The 24811-nt window shown below is 39.5% G+C and overlaps 1 protein-coding gene across 1 annotated transcript in view; it reads right to left on the minus strand.

Annotated features, from left to right (window-relative positions):
• EFCAB5 (EF-hand calcium binding domain 5) overlaps positions 1–24811 on the minus strand; it is a 113874-nt gene that overhangs the window by 3192 nt on the left and 85871 nt on the right. The window contains exons 10-20 of the mRNA XM_057536276.1: positions 23757–23856; positions 19178–20218; positions 17706–17783; positions 17514–17606; positions 15424–15638; positions 13998–14154; positions 10614–10903; positions 6861–7030; positions 5883–6111; positions 4160–4312; positions 2026–2129 (exon numbers count right to left, since the gene is read on the minus strand). Coding sequence (XP_057392259.1) covers positions 2026–2129; positions 4160–4312; positions 5883–6111; positions 6861–7030; positions 10614–10903; positions 13998–14154; positions 15424–15638; positions 17514–17606; positions 17706–17783; positions 19178–20218; positions 23757–23856 — 2630 coding nt within the window. The remainder of the gene's footprint in view (positions 1–2025; positions 2130–4159; positions 4313–5882; positions 6112–6860; positions 7031–10613; positions 10904–13997; positions 14155–15423; positions 15639–17513; positions 17607–17705; positions 17784–19177; positions 20219–23756; positions 23857–24811) is intronic.

A 24811-nucleotide genomic window follows, 5' to 3' on the forward strand; every position in this document is an offset into this window, starting at 1 on the left:
TGCAAATGATTTATTGAGGGAGTGCTCTCAGGAGAAACCTGTAAGGGTCTGAGAAAAGCAGGATAGGCAAGGGGGAGGAGCTAAGTAAGAATGTGATTTCAGGTGAACTCTAGCCCCAGTCTGATCCCAAGGGGAGCTATGGAAGGCAAATTGTGCCCAGACTCTGCTCCACCTTGAGGCAGGGGAGAGGCCTTTTGTCAGTCATTAGAGCTCTAAGCTGCTTGGGTTGTGTGTGGAGAGGGTGTTTACAGAACTCTTAGGCACCTCCTGGTGAGAGGTTCCCATTGCTCAAGGGCACTCCTCCAGAGAAAGTTACAGTGTGAGTCATTAGCAGTAGGACCTGGGCCCTGGCAGAAGGTACATAGGGATCTGGGCAGGGCACCTGCTTCAGTGAGGGACCTGCGGTTTTCATAGAAATGTAGTGGCTCCTTTTTTCTCTAGTGAGGCATCTCTTTTTATCTCTTTCCCTCTCTCCCCATCTACATGATATTGGGTGTATCTTTTTTTTTTTTTTTTGGCCGAACTTTGGCATGAGGAACTTCCTTAACCAGGGATCAAACCCCCGCCCCCTGCAGTGGAAGCGCAGAGTCTTAACCACTGGACCATCAGGGAAGTCCTTACATGATACTGAGATGTCATGCCTTTGAGGTATTTGTAAAAATGTTGGTGCTTTGCATAGCCTCAAAAAGCACGTTTAGGGAATTCCCTCGTGGTCCAGTGGTTAGGACTCCGTGCTTCCACTGCAGGGGACAGGGGTTAGATCCCTGGTCGGGGAACTAAGATCCCATATGCCGCAGGGCATGGCCAAAAAAAAAAAAAAGCACACATAGTTCATAACATCAATCCTATGATGATAGGGAAGGTTATGTCCTTCTTTTGCTATTCCTACCCCTTGCTGCAGCTGAGCCATCACTTTGTGTCTTTCTTTTTTTTTTTTTTTAATTTTATTTATTTATTTATTTATGGCTGTGTTGGGTCTTCGTTTCTGTGCGAGGGCTTTCTCCAGTTGCGGCAAGCGGGGGCCACTCTTCATCGCGGTGCGCGGGCCTCTCACTACCATGGCCTCTCTTGTTGCAGAGCACAGGCTCCAGACGCGTAGGCTCAGCAATTGTGGCTCACGGGCCTAGTCGCTCCGCGACATGTGGGATCTTCCCAGGCCAGGGCTCAAACCTGTGTCCCCTGCATTGGCAGGCAGATTCTCAACCACTGCGCCACCAGGGAAGCCCCCATCACTTTGCGTCTTTATGATAACCATAGTAATGAGGTATCATGCTAAGCCTTCTTGGTCAACAGAGTTCCTCAGAAAGCACCTGCTCTAAGTTACACACAGGAATCCGAGGTTATAAGTCTGGGTGTTACAAGGACTCCTGTAAAACTCTTGACCAGCACAAGGAATAACTATATGGAAAAGAGCTTAAAACTGAATGAACATTCTGGTATGAGGCCAAACTAAAACTGAATTAACATAGGTACTTAAATGTCAAATTAGCCTACTAGTCTGAGATAGGTTACCGCCTATTCAACTATGCTGACCCTCTAAGAAGCAGTGGTCCCCTTTTGCAAAAGATGTATTCTAGTTAAGATCTGTTTTGCATCTGTCCACAGTTTAATAGCCTTTGCGTTCCACAGGTGAGAGGCATTCAAGGTTATCTAGAACTGGGGGCTTATTAAAGGCAACATTCTTTGCCTCCTCCCCATCTTTGCCCCAGACTGTCTTCTTTAAATAAAAAATACAAGTCCACAGGCTAGCTAACATTAAGAGGATGAGCTCTGATTAAGTGATGTGGGTGTATTTTTCATAACCATGGTGGGTTTTTGTTAATTCCATGTTTACAGGACAATTATAGAAAATAAAACACTAAATTGAAATCTGTTTTAAAAAGGACTTGAGGGGGAAAGGACCCAGGCAGACAAAGGTCTGCAGTAATTTTTCTTTAAAACCCAATCAGAATGAGAGCCAGTGTATATTAATAAGAGGCAGAAGCTGGCAGTCAAACAAAACAGACCATGAGGTATGTCTCATACCTGAAGATACAAGTCTTCCTAAAGATGATAGGGGGATTCCTGTGGACTTCTGTTAGACCCAGGTGCCCTGTGACCATCATATTTCGTAAAACATAGTCCGAATCCTTGAAAAGAGGCAGAGATATCATTAGAGAGAGGAGTACTTAGACTTCATACTCTCTTTTTTAAAAAATATTTATTTATTTGTTTTTGGCTGCGTCAGGGTCTTAGTTGTGGTGCATGGGTGGCGTGCGAGCTCTTCATTGTGGCGCGCCGGCTTCTCTCTAGTTGTGGCCCGTGGGGTCAGTAACTGCGGTGCACCAGCTTAGTTGCCCCGAGGCATGTGGGATCTTAGTACCCTGACCAGGGATCAAACTCCTGTCCCCTGCATTGGAAGGCAGATTCTTAACCACTGGACCACCAGGGAAGTCCCCTAGACTTCATACTCTCATTAAGACTTTTGGGGACAAATAAATAGAAAAAAAATTAGAAAAGCTTAGGTAATATAAAATGTTTTTCAAATTATAGGTCAAGGTCAATATAATTTTGAGCCACAATGGTGCCAAACACTTGGGCCTCAAGGTTTGGGTCTCAGAATTTTTTTTTCCTATCCTCACTCATTCTGTTGGTCATCCCACCCAGTCTCACGGTTTTTGTTTTGTTTTGGGTTGTTTTGGTAAAATATACACAGCATAATATTATCATTTTACCCATTCATAAGTGTGCAATTCAGGCTTGGACAGGCTGTACTGGTCTCTACGTGGCTGTGACCCCACCCAGACCCTGGCTGCTGAGTGGTCCTCCTCTCCCCGTCAGGAGATGGTCTCCACCTCCATAAGATGACCTTGGGTCAGATGGATAGTGACCCTTGTGGTCTTGTCCACAGCATTACAATTCTGAAACTACAAGCCCCTTCAGCCGCGCTTCTTGCTGACTGCTATAGGCAATGTTAACCTTCTTCATGGGCCCTAGGTGCTATTCCTCTGAGGGCTCCAACAAAGTGCTTAGATGCTGGCCAAGTGGAATGCTCCCCAGACCCCACACACTATGGCCCCACTGTGTCTGTGGACTATGGGACCTGGTGGTCTGCCCCCTATACCGAGAGGTTCTCACCGCCGCCCGCCCAACACATACACACCAGGTGGTCTGCCCCAGTTCAGAAGGCACTTGAAGGCTCCCACCCCCACCCCACCCCAGGAGCAGCACCCACAACTAGGCATTCTCCACCTCCTTGGCCTGGTCACCCCATCAGAGAGCTCTGTGATTCTGCCCTCTTTAGCCAAGGCCTCGTCAGCTTGATCCAGCCACTGAAGGAGGGAAGCGGGGACCTGGAGGGAAGGAAGGAAAAGAAGCCAAAAAAGGAAGGGGAGAGGCACCTGTGGGACGGCCAGGTAAAGGACTGGAAGACAATCAAGGTGTTGCCACCACCTGATCAGGCACCGTGCAGAATAGTTTAGCCTTCTTGAAAGGAAGACCCCTTTCCATCCATTCTTATCACATGAAAAATCCTAACATTAACATTAAGTGTAAAGAAGCAAAGCAAACATTCATCAAAAACTCATCACATTGTAGATAGGGAGCCTTTTTTTTTCTTTTTTTGATTGGTGTGATATAAGGTGTCCTTCCAAAACAGGGGTGCCTCATCCCTTCCCAGTTCACCCATATGATTCTGGTGGGGTCTGCCAGTTACTGTAAATTTCCCACCCTGGCCAGGAGGGGCATATCTCAGGATCAAAACGAGTTTTCTTTCTTGGGTTTTTCCAAATTAGAACAGGAAAGCAAAATTCTTTTTTAGTTACTAAGCATCAGGCTTGCCCTGTAGAAAAAATCCTGTCTTTAGCCAGAAGGGCAAAGCCAAAGTGCAGAGGGAAACAAACGTGAGAACTGGGAAGAGAAATAACATGAGAGAGTCCAGATGGTCATCCCAAAAGCCAGCCTGACTCCTGCCCTTTCTTCATTTGGTTACCTGAGTTAATCAATCCCCCCCCCCTTTGCCTAAGGCAGTTTGATGGATTTCTGCCACTCACAACCAAGGATCTTGAGTTGGGGTCACAGCGTAATAGCTAACTGAATATGCTTTAAAATACAAGCAAGACAATAGTATCTAGAAACTCTGTTAACCTGGGGAGGTCTAACACTGCCCAGCCTTGCCTACCTTCGCTGGGCTAGGCTCAATGAAGTATGTAGTGATGGCAGTGATGCTGGATGTGATGTTGTAGAGCCAGCTGATGCCAGTGATCACGATATGCAGGATGTGCTCTCGGCTGTGGACGTAGTGATAGGCAGTACTAAAAACATTGGCAACTCCCTGTAGAGACAGAAAATTTAAATTGCCTTTTCTATTTAAAACACCAAAATAATTAGTAATGCATCAATTGGATTACCTTTTTAATTGATAATCTACTTCCTACAAATTATTCATCAGTTCTCAAAAGGCAGTGTTCCAGATTCTACTGTGAAAAAAGGATCACAATGAAATCAAAAGTAAGGAGAGATCTACCATAAGATCAACCGAACTTACTGTGTTTCCTGACAATCATCCAGTGAAATCTGTGATATGTGCTATCAGAAAATAGTGTCAGAAGAACAAATAAACTTTGAAATCAGAAAAAAAGGTTTAAAAGCCAAGAACTGATGCCAACCTTGGACAGATGGGTAAGAGCTGCCCTGATCTGATGCAATATTAATGTCTGCATCTTTACAAGGCTACTGTCATCAGATCAGCAAGCAGTACAGGTGTGCTGGGTTCCAAGGCCTGCAACACGCTAGAGTACACCATCTTCTTAGATACATAAAGAGAGCCTGTTCCACAGAGAAGGGACGGGAAGTCCTTAGAACCCATCTGTGGTCTTCTTGTCAAGAAACTCTAGGAACCAAAAATTCTTCAAAAATATCTGCATTTTATATTAGGACCCAAGGCATCTAAGGGTAACCCAGGAGCCTTTACCTCCAAGGGCTAGAGAGTCAATTTGGAATTCACTTTGACATATTCTCTAATAAGACCATATATAGTTCACCTACTGATAACTCCATACTCTTCCATTTTGCTTCTTAATATCGTCACATGATTCTTACGTCTGATGAGAATGAACCTTATTATTAAAAAAGATGTCCAGGGAAAAAGATTCTACCACTTTCCTCAGTTGTACATCCAGTAAATGAGAGGAGAAAAATTTAAATAATGGTAAATAAACATCAAGAGCATACAGGGGAACAAATGACAGCAACTTCCTGATTGCTGCTATGTCCCAGTCCATTGCCTCCATAAAGGTTTTCAATCTTCCTTCACTGAAATTTCTATTCATAAAATTAAATTTAAATGCTTGTAGAAGTGGTCCAGTTATTTTATAGTCTTAAAAGTGCCTCTCCTTTTTGAGATCTAATATGAAAACACGAATACTCGAGAAACATTTAGGCTTTTCCTTCATTCTTTATCCTCAAAAATTATAACACTGAAATAAGAACTATGGGAAGGCATATCATATTTAGAACCACTTGTGGAAAGAGCAAAGGATTTCAAGGTACCACTATTAATAAAACATTAATATGTCCCTTCTAAAAGTTCATTCCTACTTTTTGGGTTTTAGTTAGTAGTCTAATAGCTGGATTTCAGTTCTATAGCAGAAAATGCTGTTCCTATGATTAATGCAATCAGACACATATTAACAATCTTCCCAGACAGGCTGAGACATAGATGGGCAACTGAGGCTGAGTCCTTCCATGTGTAATGGGGAGCCTCTCCAAAAACTGATACAAGTATGATGACACTATCTATATACATAGCTTCACTCTCATCTGGTTTCAGGTTTCGCTTTTTAAAAAGTATAGAAGGAGAGGCCACCCTACCATAGATCTTGAAGAATTTTTCTGTGCCTTACCTGATAGAATTTGATCTCATGGGGTAGGAAGATGTTTATTTTCTGGGGATCTCTTAAGGTGTCAACAGCCAAGACCCCAAAGATCCTCATATATGCATCCTGAAGAGGCAGAGCCAGGAATGACCCATTTTGATCGTTCTTCTTGCGGGAATGGTTCCAGAAGAAGATGTTCCCATGGTTCTGAACTTGGGGGACGTGTACTGGCTTCCCTTCATCCACTACTGTAAAGCTGAGAAATAGGAATATGAGGATGGGAGAAAGGCAACAGGAGGAGGCTTTAGATTAAACCATGCAGGAAACTAGATCCAACCATTCATAATCATTAGTATTATATATCAGAGAAGTGGACTCAGATAAAATTGCCAGTTAGGAGAGTCTGACTTGAGAGAAAGATTTAAAAAATAAGCTTAATGGTGTGTATATAGAAGAAGAAAGATGTTGCTCGGAAAAAAATGAGGATGGATGAGCCAGATACAGTCAGATTAGGGGGACACGATGGAAAGGGCAAGGAATTAATAGTGATTACATTGTTATAATGGTTGCAATATCCAGCTGCATTTGATGTGGGACTCTAAATGTTGTTGGGGAAAGACTGCTACAAAGGAAAATAATATCAATAAAAGTTGACATAGAGTGCTTACACTATGACAGGCAAAAAAAAAAAAGCTTCGATCATAACAGAGAAAACATATATAAAAAGGATGCAGGAGACATAACTTACAGAGTAGGCAGAAATAATTGAACTGAAACTGTGAAGCAGAGTCCCTACATGGAAAATTAATGCCTAAGAGTGAACTCTAGAAACAACCAGGTGAAACCATCCAAGACTGGAAACACGTCACCTCCTGCTCTAGAAAGTTTGGTGATCTGAGGCATTTCTCTCTTGGGCAGCTAACTAGGATTTCAATGCTAGTTTACTTCACAAAAGGAATTATTTTTTTTAGAAGGGTGAAACCAACCTCTTCAAGATATTCTTACCTGATCCCCTTCATGTCCCTGTAGAGCACTCTGTTCAGTACAAATGGAGCATCGTCTAAAGTACAAGCTATATTCCTCAATAGAACATTCCCTCTATCAGGCAGTAGTAGGTTTTCTTCTAATAGGGAAATGTGAGCACTGATCTTCTTATTTCCATGGGCTTCAGCATCCTATGGCAAAATGTTTCTGACCATTTATTTGCCAATAGCCAAAGAGATATTCTCTTAATCATGTCTCCCTTCATTAGCCAGTTTGTCTATCTGAACCCAATAATTTAATTTTCCTGAATAAATGATGCAGATATTACCATTCATAGGTAGTGGGGAAAAAGCTGACACCACAGGTGTTCCTGAAACCTGAGTTTTACTGACTGGAATAGATTTACACAATGTCAATCAGACTAGTTTACTTTAAAAAAAAAATCTGCCAGGTCTACTTAAATTTAGAGGTTTAAAACTTGGATCCCTTTGAACCATACTCATGTTGTATGGGCTTCAGTTAACAGTACTTATTTTAGAGAGCTGGGGCAAGAAGATGACTTCATTTCATTCATATTTCTTAACCATCTACTATGATGTGAATATGGGAAAAAATGCTCTCAAGAAACTCTTAACATTGTTTGGCTATGACGTTTCATTTACATCATTTCAGGAAAGGATTACTTGGGGATACAGATTGCAGACTTTACTCAACTACTATTTCTTTTTTTTTTAGAAATTCACATTCTTTTATTTATTTATTTATTTATTTATGACTGTGTTGAGTCTTCGTTTCTGTGCGAGGGCTCTCTCCAGTTGCGGCAAGTGGGGACCACTCTTCATCGCGGTGCGCGGGCCTCTCACCATCGCGGCCTCTCTTGTTGCAGAGCACAGGCTCCAGACGCGCAGGCTCAGCAATTGTGGCTCACGGGCCCAGTCGCTCCGCGGCATGTGGGATCCTCCCAGACCAGGGCTCGAACCCGTGTCCCCCGCACCGGCAGGCAGATTCTCAACCACTGCGCCACCAGGGAAGCCCTCAACTACTATTTCTAATTAAAGTAACTGAGAATTCTCTGTACCTAAAATATTATAACAATATTATATGTTAACACATATATTAAATATGCCCATAAATTGGGGACATGAGAGACACTTTCTCTGATATTTGTCTCCTCTTTCTATGTGCTTGGGTTTGCTCTTTGTGCTTTTCTTTTCTCTTCTGCCTTGATTCCTCCTTTTCTACATAGAATATCAATAGGCTAACTAACAAAGATGTATTAAGATGTATTAAGATGTATCTCAGGGTGGGCTTCCCTGGTGGCGCAGTGGGTAAGAATCTACCTGCCGGGCTTCCCTGGTGGCGCAGTGGTTGAGAATCTGCCTGCTAATGCAGGGGACACGGGTTCGAGCCCTGGCCTGGGAAGATCCCACATGCCGCAGAGCGGCTGGGCCCGTGAGCCACAACTGCTGAGCCTGCGCGTCTGGAGCCTGTGCTCCGCAACGAGAGAGGCCCGCGCATCGCGATGAAGAGTGGACCCCGCTTGCCACAACTGGAGAAAGCCCTCGCACAGAAACGAAGACCCAACACAGCCAAAATCAATCAATCAATCAATCAATCAATCAAACATACGCATCTGATTCAAGATCCTCATTAAAAAAAAAAAAAAAAAAAAAGAATCTACCTGCCAATGCAGGGGACATGGGTTCAAGCCCTGGTCTGGGAAGATCCCACATGCCACAGAGCAACTAAGCCGGTGCGCCACAACTACTGAGCCTGCGCTCTAGAGCCTGCGAGCCACAACTACTGAGCCCATGTGCCACAACTACTGAAGCCCGTGCGCCTAGAGCCCATGCTCTGCAACAAGAGAAGCCACTGCAATGAGAAGCCTGCGCACCACAACAGAGTAAACCCCGCTCGCCGCAACTAGAGAAAGCCCACACACAGCAATGAGACCCAACACAGTCAAAAATAAATAAAATAATTTTTTAAAAAAAGATGTATCTTAGGGTACTGCAGATCTCTGAAGCAAGTTGGAGCAATACCTCTTTTTCTTGATTGGTCTCCTGTTGCTGGTCACATCATTTCCAACTACATTGGAAAATTCAGCCATTCAGGAGATGAGTCCCATAATCAAGTGCTGCTATTTAGCTGAGATGAACGACATAGTTTCCCTGGATCAATGGAAGCTGTGATATAGGTAGAAGACAGCCATGCTGTTTCTGCCTGGAAAGAGCAGCAAGCTGGGAGTGTCTGAGGTGGCAGCAGAGCTGTGGACAGTGGTCCATCCAGGTCATGTATTTTAAGTGACAGGATTCTGTAATAGTCTCAGATTGTTTCTAGGCAGTGCTATGAAATATAGTGTCATGTTGGATTCTACTTCATAATGACTTTATGATTTAAATAGTTCCTTTTAAAACTGACTCCCAGGAGGCTTCCCTGGTGGTGCAGTGGTTGAGAGTCTGCCTGCCAATGCAGGGGACGCGGGTTCGAGCCCTGGTCTAGGAAGATCCCACATGCCGCGGAGCAACTGGGCCCGTGAGCCACAACTACTGAGCCTGCACATCTGGAGCCTGTGCTCCGCAACAAGAGAGGCCGTGATAGTGAGAGGCCCGCGCACCGCGATGAAGAGTGGCCCCCACTTGCCGCAACTAGAGAAAGCCCTTGCACGGAAATGAAGACCCAACACAGCTAAAAATAAATAAATAAAGAAATAAATAATAAAAACAATAAAGGAATTCCTTAAAAAAAAAAAAAAATGACTCCCGAAACATCATCCAAGGGAAATGTAGCTTGAACTGCATGTACATCTCCTCACGGTTATTTTTTTTTTTTTTAACATCTTTCTTGGAGTGTAATTGCTTTACAATGCTGTGTTAGTTTCTGCTGTATAGCAAAGTGAATCAGTTATATGGATACATATATCCCCATATCCCCTCCCTCTTGCGTCTCCCTCCCACCCTCCCTATCCCACCCCTCTAGGTGGTCACAAAGCATCGAGTTGATCTCCCTGTGCTATGCAGCTGCTTCCGACTAGCTATCTATTTTACATTTGGTAGTGTATATATGTCAATGCTACTCTCTTACTTTGTCCCAGCTTACCCTTCCCCCTCCCCGTGTCCTCAAGTCCATTCTCTACGTCTGCGTGTTTATTCCTGTCCTGCCGCTAGGTTCATCAGAACCTTTTTTTTTTTTTTAGATTCTATATATATATGTGTTAGCATATGGTATTTGTTTTTCTCTTTCTGACTTACTTCACTCTGTATGACAGACTCTAGGTCCATCCACCTCACTACAAGTAACTCAATTTCGTTACTTTTTATGGCTGAGTAATATTCCATTGCATATATGTGCCACATCTTCTTTATCCATTCATCTGTTGATGGACACTTAGGTTGCTTCCATGTCCTGGCTATTGTAAATAGTGCTGCAATGAACATTCCTCATGGTTATTTATTTTTTTTAAATCTCCTTTTAGCGGTTATTTTTTAATGTCACTTTATTGTCTGTTCTAGGCTTATCTGACTTTTGGCACAATGAAATTAGGAATCCCAAGACATAATTTTATTTCTTATACCTTTCCTCTCTGCTTGCCAACTTGCAATCATTCCAGTTGCATCTTTACTAGGCTTTGGGTCATTGTAAAGTATTGGAATGAATAAAACATCTATAGCAGCAATTTCTCAAGAGAATTTAGTGTGTTCCTCCTTTGTAACCATTGCACATCACCTACTGTAAGGAAATTTTTTCTCTTATATATCATTTTAGAAAACACACCTGGGTGAGGGCCTTAAAGGTCTCCACGTACACTGGCTCCAAGGATACTCCACTTGTCTCTGCAGCACGTTGGATTTGGTGCAGCCACTTTTGTCTGGCACAATTTCTCAGACTCTCAACATGGCTCCTTTCTAAAGTATTCATCAGAAACTCCACAACGCTTTCCAGAACTTGATCTTCATTGCCCCTCAGTTCAGATACAACCAATTCTATGTATTTCTGAAACTGTTTGGAAGACAACCTCACTTCGTGACCAGGGTGTGGCTTTGGAAATTGGATGTGTAGTTTAGCTAAAAGACATAAATACAAAACCAAGAACTAATCAAAAGTTCATTCATCTGTGGGGGAACTTTTCATTCTCCTCTCTTACAGCAAATTGAAGCCTCTGACAACTGCTTCCCATGGAAAACCAGGCATATCAAAGGCACCTCAAGCCCAATGGAACATCTTACAGTGACTTCCTATACTGAACTCAAGATGACTCTTATGTCATCTGTTATTGTTTTGTTTTAATTCTACCACTCAGCCAGGTGAAACCTTATAACATCATCCTTAGGTCCCTTAAATTCTAGAATCCATCGTGTCCAACTCCTTCATTTTACCCATGTGGATACCTGACTCTATAGAGGTTCAGTAACTTGCCCATGGTCATGTGACCATTTAGTGAAAGATCCATTATTGGAACCCAGCTCTCCTGACCATTGTGTAGTACCTTTTCCTCTGTGGAACATAGTTCTCTGTTATGAAGTTTTCCCATCTTGTAAGTGGAAACCACCTCATTATGCCTTTTGAAACTTCATTAAGTAAATTGTCTTCGGAGGCAGTCTACGACAAGTAGTGTAGTATAATGTACAGTTTGCAGAAGACATAGTTAATGAAGAACACATGACAGCTGATAAACTTAGGTACCTTTGAAGATCAACGTATTGGTTACTTAACGTTCATTTCTGAAAGGGTTGAAGACCTTAACTAACTCTGATTGCTCTTTCCCTCATGTACTACATACTTTAAGAATTTGAAATCTGTTATGCCAAAGTAATCAGATAAATCCTTAAACCCAGTGAAGAGCAAAATCATTTATACTGGGATCTAAGCAAATGAAGGAGAGAACTTATTACATTAGAATAAGATTTTTAGTAGCTTTTGATTGAGAAGAATTGATCAGAAGAGAAAAATATAATATAGGAGAAGAAAAAGTCATTAAGGAGAATAAGAAGTTAAGTAACTTCAGGGGAAACTTGCAAGCCATTCAGACTTGAGAGGTGAATCAGACCTTGTAGAAGCAGAAAGATAACAAGAAGGGAAAATAGGCAGAACTGTGGAGTGGTTTGGATTCTTTTAACCCCAAGAGCATGGGTAGCCAGGCACACAGAAGGAATCTAACTATGTACAGTTAAGGTCTTGGACAAAGCACTCTACAACAGTTCAACTCCTGATTGCTCTGACATTTTCTATATTCCCACCAGCAATGCACAAGGGTTCCAATTTCCCCATATCCTTGCAAACACTGTTATTTCCCATTTTAAAAATTATAGTCTGTCCCAGAGGTCCCTGAGACAGACTATAATTTTTAAAATGGGAAATAACAGTGTTTGCAAGGATATGGGGAAATTGGAACCCTTGTGCATTGCTGGTGGGAATATAGTGGCAAGACGGGAATAAAGACACGGACCTACTAGAGAATGGACTTGAGGATATGGGGAGGGGGTGGGGTGAGATGTGACAGGGTAAGAGAGTGTCATGGACATATATACACTACCAAATGTAAAATAGATAGCTAGTGGGAAGCAGCCGCATAGCACAGGGAGATCAGCTCGGTGCTTTGTGACCACCTAGAGGGGTGGGATGGGGAGGGTGGGAGGGAGGGAGATGCAAGAGGGAAGAGAAATGGGAACATATTGTATATGTATAACTGATTCACTTTGTTATAAAGCAGATGCTAACACACTATTGTAAGGCAATTATACTTCAATAAAGAAGTTTGAGGAAAAAAAAAAAATTATAGTCATACTACATGAGCAACAAAAGCAAAAATAAATTAGTGGGGCTACATCAAACTAAAAACCTGCACAGCAAAAGTAGCAACAAAATGAACACCTACAGTATGGGAGAAAATATTTTCAAATCATATATCTGATAAGGGGTTAATATCCAAAATACATAAGGAACTCATACAACTCAATAGAAACAAAAAATCTGATTGAAAAATGGGCAGAGGAACTGAATAGATACTTTTCCAAAGAAGACATGCAAATGACCAAAGGTGCATGAAAAGATGCTCAAACATCATTAATCATCAGGGAAATGCAAATCAAAACCACAATGAGATATCACATCACACTTGTTAGAATGACTGTCATCAAAAAGACAAGAGATAACAAGTGTTGGTAAGGATGTGAAGAAAAGGGAACCCTTGTGGACTGTTGGTGGGAATGTAAATTGGTATAGTTACTGTGGAAAACAGTGTGGAGGTTCCTCAAGAAATTAAAAATAGAACTACCGAATGATCCAGGAATTCTACTTCTGGATATATATCTGAAGGAAATAAAATCACTATCTCGAAGAGATATCTGCATCTCATGTTCATTGCAGAATTATTCACAATAGCCAAGATATGGAAACAACCTAAGTGTCTGTCAACGAATTAATGGATAAAGAATCATGGTGTGTATGTGTGTGTGTATATATATATATGACATATGAATTATATATATATATGTATGTATATATGTGAATGACACATACACCATGGAACATTACTGAGCCATGAGAAAGAAGGAAATCCTGTCATTTGCAACAACATGGATGGACCTTGAGGGCTTTATGCTAAGAGAAATAAGTCAGACAAAGACAAATACTGTATGATCTCACTTATATGTGGAATCTAAAAAAGCCAAACTCACAGAAACAGAGTGTAGAATGGTAGTTGCCAGGGGCTGGGGGTGGGGGAAATGGGGAGATGGTGGTCAAAGTGTACAAACTTTCATTATAACAAAAGTTCTGGGATTCTAATGTACAGCATGGTGATTATAGTTAATACTGTATTGTATACTTGAAAGTTTCTAAGGGAGTAGATCTTAAATGTTCTCATCACAAAAAAAGAAATGGTATTGTGTGAGGTGATGGAAGTATTAACTAAGCTACTGTAGTAATCATTTCATAATATATGTGCATCAAATCAATACATTGTACATCTTAAACTTACACAGTGTTACATGTCAATTATATCTCAATAAAGCTCAAAAAAAATTATAGCCACAATAGTGAGTGTGAAGTGGTATCTCATGGTTTTAGACCAACCAGTGTTTTAACTGTATATATGCCATAATACCGGGAAACTTGAAGCCAAGTTGTTACCACAACTTAAGAAAATTACATTTTTACCTTTCTTCATAGATTCCTTTTCCATTCCCTCCTTGTATGTGTACAAGAGTTCATCAACTTCATTCAGATCCAGGAAGCCTGAGCCATCACAGTCCCACTTCTGAAAGAGGGCATTTAGGAGAAGTCCCCGTCGGACTTGGGAAGCATTTTGTCTAGCCTAGGATACAAACAGGATAAAAAAGCACAGAAGATACACCGTATTGTGCTAGCTGGCATCTTATGCTTATTCCCCCCAAAGTGCAGCATTTTTTATAGAAACAGCTTTACTTTGGGACTAAGCATAAATATGAATGGTAAAATGAAGCATTTAATTTTTTATTATTTAAAATAATTTTTTAATTAAAAAAAATTTTTTTAATGAAGCATTTAATTTTAATTCTCTAAATATCATTTCTTTGTTTCACCTCTAAGCCAAAAAGCAGGCATTCTCTGCATTGAACTAAAACACATTAATTTAGGAAGGGGACTCACTCCTTAAGAATCTTTGATTCATTCCTTTCCACTCCCTTACTAGTTGTTCAAGAATGTGATAAAACATGGGGTGCTCTGCCCGGCTTCTTGATGGAATATGTTTTGTAGTAAAGGGGGTTGGATGGCAGTGTTCAAACAACAAAAAAATGACTGTGTTCAAAAATTCTTTTTTATATTTAACATTGACCTAACTTGATATTAATTTTATTTACCATTTAGACTTTTTTACTAGATTATGTCAACTAGATAGTAATTTAATTTCGTTGCTAAAAGAAAGTGAACATATACCATTTGATTAAATGGGGGGAATAGCAGTTGAGGAGGCAAAAGGAATATCAACTCTAGATTAGGTTGAGAAGACTCATAAGACTGATAAGTTTACTGAATATGCCTGGTGAACCTGATTTATGTATTTCATATAAGAGTACCTAAGTTGTTTATATCAGCTAATGTGTTTGCATTTATCTCCTAAGTAGTAATTTCTTAAGAAATATGTACTACCTTGGTGCACATGAATAAAAATATATATTCAAGCCACAATTGTACCCCTATGTATGTGCATTTGCAAATGCACTCACACAGCAGACAGTGCACACACACACACACGCACACACACACACACACACACACGTACACACACACACATCTTTGCATACACACATTTCTGCTCCTCGGAATCTGCTCTTCCAGCTTCAGAGGAGCAAAAACACAGCTGTAAAATAAACCATCACCTGCCATCAGCAATCATGTTCTTATTAGGGGAATGAGTTCTCTGGAGTGTGATCTTAGAATATTTGACATTAAAGTGAAGTATTTAATGGCCATGCTCGTTGAACTAAAGTGATAGGTTTGGTTGTAAGTTACTTAAGAAGAGCTAGACTAGGAGCAACTGAGATTGATAGATTTATTTATAATAGTGACCTCACTTGTTTTATTGATAAATAATATTACTCACCTCTTCTAAGCCACGCATTTTCTCTTCTTTTGTTTCAACAAAGCCCTTCTTAAAAAAGGAGGTGAGGGCTTCGCTGACACTCAAGGGGGCATCTTCACCAACAAATGTCTCCAGGAGTTGCACAAACTGGAGCAGATTGAAGGAAACTCCATTGAAGGCACTCCTACCTTTTATTTCCTTGTAAGACTGAATATTTCTGATAATCGAGTGTAGGTCTATCAAGGAAGAAACATACATCAAACAGTGAAGTGAACAATTTTATCAAAGTTCTGGAAAATATACAAGTACTTATTGTAATGGACATCTGCTCCTTTTTCTCCTGTCAGGAATTCATGCTCCCTTCATGAGTTCAGTACCCTCCTTTTTTGATTTAGGAAAACATCTCTCTCCCATTGTCAGTTTAGATGTATCAGGTAGTTCTGAGCTTCCTCCACCCTTGCTTCAAGGATGGCCATGTGATACAGGTCTGGCCAATGATTCACATATGACAGCAATGGAATCCACTATAGGCCAATGAGAATTAGCCCCAGAACTCTTGGGGCAACTACTGGGGGGAGAATCACTCTTCTTGTACTCTGATTCCTGAACTAGTAGGATGTAGGCTTAGAGATGCTCTCATGGACATCTTTGCCACAATACAGAGAAAACTGAAACTGAAAGTTACACAGAGAAGAACAGGGCTGAGAGGCAAAGAGACACTGTCCTGCTGCTATTATTGAGCTCTTGGATTCAGTTGTGCCTGAAGCCAGCTGCAGTCTGGACTCACTAGTTAAATAAGTTTGTAAATACCACCACTACCACCTCTCCCCCCAAAAGTCTTGGCTAATATATTTATCTTGAAGCTCAGTGTTATAACATGAAGCATATTTCATAAAAAAGCCCAGTGATTTATGTTTGATTTATTAACTAATTCAATCGTTCATGCCCTTATGCTTTCCATATGAGATTTGATGTGACTTAAAAAGGATCACCCACACAACTGTTAAAATGGTAAAGCAAAACTGAGATAAAGAAGTAAGACCAGGAGAAAAGGAACATGAATTAGCAGGCAACAAGAGCTTACTCAATGCCATGCAATTTCACCAAATATTTGGAGGATAGAAATTTGTCATTTGATCCATGCTTAAATGAGAAAAAGATTACAGATGGGTAGAAAATATCTTGATCTTATAAGTTCTACTACTTGTTGATGAAAGATAAAATGATAAAATAGTAGTTGTTGGAATAATTGTTGTTAAAGACATGGTTTACTGAGAGCTGATATCTACTCTTTATTGTCTCTGTTGAGTAGATCTTCCTTTGTTAAGTCTTCAAAAACAAGACAGATCCTCACCTGCCTCACATATTTGGATGTGGAACTACCAGGGAAAGGAATAGCTGGAATGATTTCTATTTTTCTAATATCTAACATCTGATTCCCTTTGTATACCTTGATGATAGCTTCAAAGTGGTTTCAGGGCCATTTAACAGTAAAAAGAAAAAAAAATTGTATACGGTTGGCTCTCTGTAGCCGCAGGTTCTGCATCTGTGGATTCAACTGTGGATCAAAAATATTCAGAAAAAAAATTTCCAGAAAGTTCCAAAAAAGCAAAACTTGAATTTGCAACATGCTGGCAACCATTTACATAGCATTCACATTGTATTTACAACTATTTACATAGCGTTTACATTGTATTAGGTATTAAACGTAATCTAGAGATGATTTAAGGTATATGGGAAGATGTGCACTGGTTATATGCAAATACTATTCCATTTTACATAAGGGACTTTAGCATCCCTGAATATTGGTATTCATGGGGGGAACTTTGGGGGGTGGTTTCCATGGAACAATCCCCTGCAGATACTGAGGGACAACTGTATTAATGCATATGTTTTAAAGAGCATTCATCAATAGCACTGCATGTACACTACCACCCAAAACAGTCATCTTGAATATGTTTAGATCCGTCAGCTCAGGGACACAATAATGCAAGTATCACTCTGCCATTGTGCCTTGGCTAAGTCCAGTCCTTATCATCGTGTACCACAGTAAATTAAGTTCATCAATTAGAGTGCCATCTATTTTTCCTGGTTTTGTTGTTAACATGTACCTGTGAACCTGGAGTTACCATAGATTAAGTTTGCCTGTTCCTCCTCTTCACATTTGGCATACTTCGTGTTCCAGTTACAAGTCAAAAGTTCACCTATAAAATACACGTTCCATAATATAGCCAACGTAACTTCACTTACATAATGGTTTTGCTCTAGAGTATGAATGAAAGGAGGATTAAATGAGGAGTTACCTGACCATGATTTTCCTTCTATTTTTTGGGACTTGGGTTCACAGGATTTGTCTTTCTGAACTTCCTTTTTTTCAGTTTCTAAAAGGTACAAAAGAAAATGCCTATGAATTGGACATTATATATTCTATTATATATTCTAAAGTTAATAAATGAGAGAAACGCCTTGCATATAGAACACAAAAACTTTCTTTCAGGTTCTTTCCTATATATGCTATATCATAATGGTATCACTTAATAACTTTAGTTGTTGGGAGCAGCTCTGTGACAAAGGCTATTTGTTGTACCCAAATTTGGCCATGCAAATTAAGGGCTATATTTCCTAGCCTCTCTGGCAGCTAGGTGTCACTATATGCCTAAATTCCGACCAATGAACTGTGACGGGAAATGATGTAATACCTACCCTTTCTCCTCACCTGGTGGTCAGAATGTGGACATGGTGGTGAGCTATCCTGCGCCATGTGGTTGGAGGAGACACAAGACAGAAAGAGCCTGAGCCTCTGCTGATTTCATGGGGCTGAGCTGTCATATAAATTTTGACTTTTACATGAGAAACAAAGAAACTCCTGTCTTGTTTAGACATTGTTATTTTGTTTTGCTTTTGTTTGTTTTTTTAGACACTGTTATTTTGGATCACTGTTGCAGATAGTCAAAATTAAGTCCTCACTAATAATACATCTGACTGAATAGTAACTTCACTAACTTTTTAAGTTGTATCCCTACTATGCAGGGAGAGCCAGAAATTAGTAGCCTTGTTTCATGGAGAAATAAATATAATGCTGAAAAAAATGAAAGATTTAAAATTAGTTAATGTTAGTGTAGAATCTAGAACATAGGTTACCCATCTCTTAGGAGTTTCAAATAAGAATTTTCTTTGGGACTGTAGAACTATAGAATTAAAAAATTATGCTTAACTGAGGTCTTAAGTGGCTTTGAGATTGGTTCTCTAAAAGATTAGAATTCTTCAACAAAAAGAGCGTAAATTGGCATAGGCAATTCAGAGGAAAAGTCTTCTTCAGAATAAATATTTGAAATGCGGGGTGCTTTCAGTCTTAAATATGACCTCCAGAAACTCTTATATACAACTGAAAAAAGTGAGATACTTTTAAAGTTTGAAATAAAAGAAATTTATTTCTTTTATTCTGATATCAGACACCACATTTAAAATAAAAGGGTTTCTACTGCCTTTTCAGAGGTCCAATGAAAATTTCTACATGTAATATTACCAGATTTCTTCCTTACAAATGGGCTTCTAGTGTAAAAGGAATTCTAGGTAAATTGATAATAGAGACTTTCTGGTTTGCATGTAATTGATTACTCAAGGTCTAGACTCATGTTGAGTAGCAAAATATATCTGAAGATTGCATGACCTTATATGTCAGGAAGAGATCCTAACTGAAATGAATATTTCCTGAAAGGACTTTAAAAAACACTCTACAAAACAAGGAGCTGATGTAGAAGAACTATATTACTACCTGAAAGATGACCTTTTCTGCTTGATACCGAAATTTTCTCTTGCAGTTCAGGACTCATGAATAGTTGCTCGTCACAGATTTGCCCCTGAGTCCTTTCTTCCTGTGGAGGGATTTCAGTGTACTCAAAGGAAATAGCCTCCCTAGATTTTTCACTTTCTCTTAAGATACTACCTTTTCTTGATTGTGAAGTTGAGTCTATATCCTCTTGTTTTTCTGGAATTGTCTCTGTGGGTGGTTGTTGTTCTGCAGTTGACCCTCTGTGTGGTCCTTGTTCTACTACTGACTCTCTGCGTGCTCCTTGTTCTGCAACTGACCCTCTGGGTCGTCCTTGATCTAATAGGGATTCTCTGCGTGCTTCCTGTTCTGCAGTTGACCCTCTGGGGTGTCCCTGATCTAAGAGTGACTCTCTGTGTGATTCCTGTTCTGCAATTGACCCTCTGTGTGGTCCCTGTTCTAATACTGACTCTCTATGTGGTCCCTGTTCCTCAGGTGACCCTCTGTGTGATCCTTGTCCTGTTGTTGACTCTTCATGTTGTCCTTGTGCCGTTACTGATTCTCTGTAAAGTCCTTGCTCTGCAGCTGGTTCAGTGTGGATTCCTGGTGGTACTCCTTGTTCTGTTATTGACTCATTATGTGGTCTTTGTTCTATTATTAATTCTCTACTTGATCCTTGTTCTGGAGTTGACCCTGTGTAGGTTCCTCGTTTTGCTACTGATTCTTTGTTCAGTTCTTGTTCTCCAGTTGACTCTTTGTCTTGTTCTTGTTCGTTGGTTGAAATTCTGTTTGGTTCTTGGTTTGCAGTTGTCCCTCTCTGCTGTTCTGGTGGGCTTTGTGGTAGTGTTGATTTTCTATGTTTATCATGTTTATGTTGATCTTCTGGATTTGCTAATAATTTACTTTGGCTCTTGCTAGCATGTTTTTCAGAAAGTAATGTATTCATCTCTAAGAGTACTTTGTCAAAGTCTTCATAAATGTGCTTCTGATTATCCATGTCTCCCCAGAACTCAGGCAAGTCTATCTCTCCAAATTCAACAAACGGCCCTAACATAGAAAACAAAACGTTTACCTAAACAATTGATCTTATAGTGTAGAATCAGAGCTAGTAAATTAATGTAAAAGAGCAGTGGGCTGTGATGACCTAGATGGGTGGGATGGGAGGGGTGTGAGGGAGGACCAAGAGGGAGGGGATATATGTATACATATAGCTGATTCCCTTCATTGCGCAGCAGAAGCTAATACAACATTGTAAAGCAATTATACTCCAATTAAAAGAAATCTATATGGGAAAAGAATCCGAAAAAGAATGGATGTATGTATATGTATAACTGAATCACTTTGCTGTACACCTGAAACTAACACAACATTGTAAATCAACTATACTCTATTATAAAATAAAAATTAAAAAAAGCAATCAGCACAGTGACTGTAACATAGACCTATTGCTTTAAATAAATATCAGTTACCTTTCCCAGCAACTCAATAAAAAACAAAAAGGTATCTAAAGGAACATAAAAGATGCTCACTACTGTAAATTAGAAATAATCCCTTCCTAAAAGGTATGGTTTTGGAAATGAACATGATTCTTCTTTTGCTACTAGGAGAGTTGCTTAGACTTGCAAGGCAAATAGAATTTATCCTCTACTCTTGGTCCTCCCACAATAAGCATAGCATAGGGCTGAGGAAAGCGACAAATGTCTTTCACCTCATATACCTTTTCAGTATCTGCAATACCAAAATAAAAGCAAAGCTCTGTGACAATCTTTCACTGAGCTATATTTTTCCAATATTCATTTTCTCTCCCTTCCCTCTTCCCTCTCTGTCTTCTTCATTCCTCAATTCTTTTTCTCCACAACTTATGTGGACACCTGGTTCAGAATTCTAGGGAAAGATTGGATAGCACTCATGAGAATCCCACTGTTAAACAACAACAACAACAAAACAACCTTGATATCCAGGACTACAGAAAATGGGACTCATGCCACAAGACTGTACCCCTTCCTCCCAAAACAGTTAGTATTTAAGTTCTAAAACTGTGATTCCCACAATTTTCAGGATACTCTATGTATACTATCCATAGATATTTAAGTATCCAAGTAATAAATTTTCACACAAGTAAAATATTCACTTTCTTTGGAAAACTCATCCATTCAAAGACCTTCTCTTTAAAAAATAAAAATATAACCCACAATCCTTTTGTTTTGGGAGTAATATAAAAAAGATATTTTACTGTATAAGTACAGTAGAGGTGTACAAGTAAAAGCGCTTGAGAGAGAGAGGTGTGGCCAAGAGGCCAGATTAGGAAGACCACGAGGTCACCTCCTTCCTTGGGCACACCAAAATTACAACTATTTACAGAGCAACTATCCACGAAAGCAGAAAAGATTTTCCGCAACTAAAGACATAAAGAAGGAACCACTATGAGACAGGCAGGAGGGGCAGAGATGTGGTATAATCAAGACCCACACCCCTGGGTAGGTGACCCACAAACAAGAGGATAATTACAATTGCAGAGGTTCTCTGCAAGGAGCAAGGGGTCTAACTCCCACATCAGGATCCTAGACTGGAGGTCCTGTCCCAGAATATCTGGCTTTGAAGGGCAGCAGGGCCCTTAAAGACTGGTACCTGGAAACTATAAGACATTGATGAAAGAAATTGAAGATGACACAAATGGAAAGATACACTGTGCTCATGGACTAAAAGAATCAATATTGTTAAAATGACTATATTACCCAAGGCAATCTACAGATTCAGTGCAATCTCTATCAAAACACCAATGGCATTTTTCACAGAACTAGGACAAATAATTCTGAAATTTTTATAGAAACACAAAAGACCCTGAATAGCCAAAACAATCTTGAGAAAGAAGAAGCTGGAGCTATCGCACACCCTGATTTCAAAATATATTATAGGGAATTCCCTGAGGCTTGGTGGTTAGGACTTTGCACTTTCACTGCCAAGGGCACGGGTTCAATCCCTGGGCAGGGAGCTAAGATCCCACAAGTCATGCAGTGTGGCCAAGAAAAGAAAAAACCCAAACAAACAAACAAACAAACAAAAGCTATGGTAATCAAAACAGTATGGTACTGGCACAAAACTGACATGTAGATCAATGGAACAGAATGGAGAGACCAGAAATGAACCCACACTTATATCGTCAATTAATCTACAACAAAGAAGGCAAGAGTATACAATGGGGAAAGACAGTCTCTTCAATAAATGGTGTTGGGAAAACTGGACAGCTACATGCAAAAGAATCAAGCTGAATTACTTTCTCACACCATGTACAAAAATAAAATCAAAATGGATTAAAGACTTAAATGTAAGACCTGAATCCATTAAACTCCTAGAAGAAAACATTGGCAGTAGGCTCTTTGACATCTGCCTTAGTGATGTATTTTTGGATATGTCTCCTTAGGCAAGGGAAACGAAAGCAAAAATAAACAAATGGAACAGCATCAAACTAAAAAGCTTTGGCACAGCAAAGGAAACTATCAACAAAACAAAAAGACAGCCTAATGAATGGGGGAAGATATTTATAAATGATATATCTGCTAAAGGGTTAATATCCAAAACGAAGAAGACATACAAACCAACATCAAAAAAACAACCTGATTAAAAAATGGACAGAGGACCCGAATAGACTTTTTTCCCAGAGAAGATGTACAGATGGCCTACAGATACATGAAAGATGCTCAACATCACACTAATCATCAGGGAAATGCAAATCAAAACCACAATGAGATACCACCTCACACCTGTCAGAATGGCTATCATCAAAAAGACAACAAATAATAAGTGCTGGCAAAGATATGGAGAAAAGGGAACCCTTGTGCACTGTTGGTGGTATTGTAAATTGATGCAGCCACTATGGAAAACAGTATGGAGATTCCTCAAAAAATTAAAAGTAGAACTGCCATATGACCCAGAGAACAAATGGGTGGTTGCCAGAAGGGTTTGAGGTGTGGGTGAAACAGGTGAAGCAAATTAAAAGGTACAAACCTCCAGTTATATAATAAATAAGTCACAGGGATGTAATATACAGCATAAGGAATACAGTCAGTCATACTGTGATAAGTTTGTAGGGGGATAGATTGTTACTAGACTCATCACGGTGATTATTTCCTAATACATGAAAATGTCAAATCATTATGTACTACATTTGAAACTAACATAATATTGTACATCAACTATATTTCAATAAAAAATGCTTGGGAGAAGGAAACATTTTTCTTAGAAACTTTAGAATTCTAAGTTGGACATTAAAACTGGAATTACCACTACCAACTTAATTTCCAAAACATTCAGATTGTCACTAAAGCACCCCTTCATTTGAATGAATTTAAAATAGAATTCTAGCTGAGTTCTGACTTAACAACTTTTAGTATTACACCATAGTGAAAAATACATCTAGTTGTGATGCAGACTGAATTTTGTGTGGAATGAACAACTCGACAGAGCTATCATGATCTAAGGGAGATGTTATATGAAGGGACTCCATGGGGATAGAATGACCTTGTATTATCATTTCGGTGTACTGCATCACTCCAGCTTGAGCATGCTCCCTCTGGGTGGCACTTACATTGTCTTGGGTTTCGGAGTAAACCTCTGAGCACTTTTGAACTTTGGTCATAGAATGTTTCCAGTAAAGCCAATGTCCTCTGCCGATCCAAAAACCCTACCTAGGCAGAAAGTTGTCAATTAGTTGTTACAGGAGATTTGAAATTTTTATGTAGATGGAATACTGAAGATTTTATCATTACCACCAGCACCATAATCACGTAAGTAAAAGCTGCAGAGTCAAAATCAGGAAAGTTATATCTTGCCTTTAAGCTTATACTCTTACTTCTCCTTTCTGTGACACTTAGTAGCTGCATAAATATTTGTTGTTACTTAATTGCTAAAACCAATACATGATGTTCAGTTCTTATCTAATCTGACCTGAGTATGACATTCGGAACAATTAATTGCTCCCTACTTGTTCTTTTTTTGCATTGTTTTTATTTTAGGAAAAACTTCAATTAGAGAAAAATATAGAAAATGATAAAACTAACACTTGTGTTCCCAACACTCAGAAATTATATTTGTTAACATTTTATGTATGTACTTTAAATACTGATATAATAACACGTTCCCTTGCTTTTATTTACTCAACATTGAGATCTGATTCATGTATTTAAGGAAATATATTTTATTTCTTTAACTGATGTATGGTATTCTATAATATGAAAACATCTTAATTTTTAAAAACACCCCTCTATGGATGAGCATTTAGATTATTTCCAGTATTTTGATACCAAAATAATGTTGCAGTGGATATGCTTATATACATCTCTTTGTATACATATGTAAACATTTCCTTAGGGTAAATAAACAGAAGTGTAATTAACAGATTGTGTATAATGTGCATTTTCAACTTTAGTAGTTATTGCCAAATAGCTCTACAAAACACCTATACCAATTTACATTCTCACCAGCACTGAATGAGGATATAATTTCTCCATATCCATGCCAATATTTGATATTGTTAGAGTTTATAATCTGAGGGATAAAAAATGGTATCTAATTATTTTAATTTGCATTTCTCTGATTATTAGTGAGATTAAATATATTATATTTTCATATGTTTATTATGTA

The sequence above is a fragment of the Balaenoptera acutorostrata genome, chromosome 20, assembly GCF_949987535.1.
Source record: "Balaenoptera acutorostrata chromosome 20, mBalAcu1.1, whole genome shotgun sequence".
In the NCBI taxonomy this organism is placed as follows: Eukaryota; Metazoa; Chordata; class Mammalia; order Artiodactyla; family Balaenopteridae; genus Balaenoptera; species Balaenoptera acutorostrata.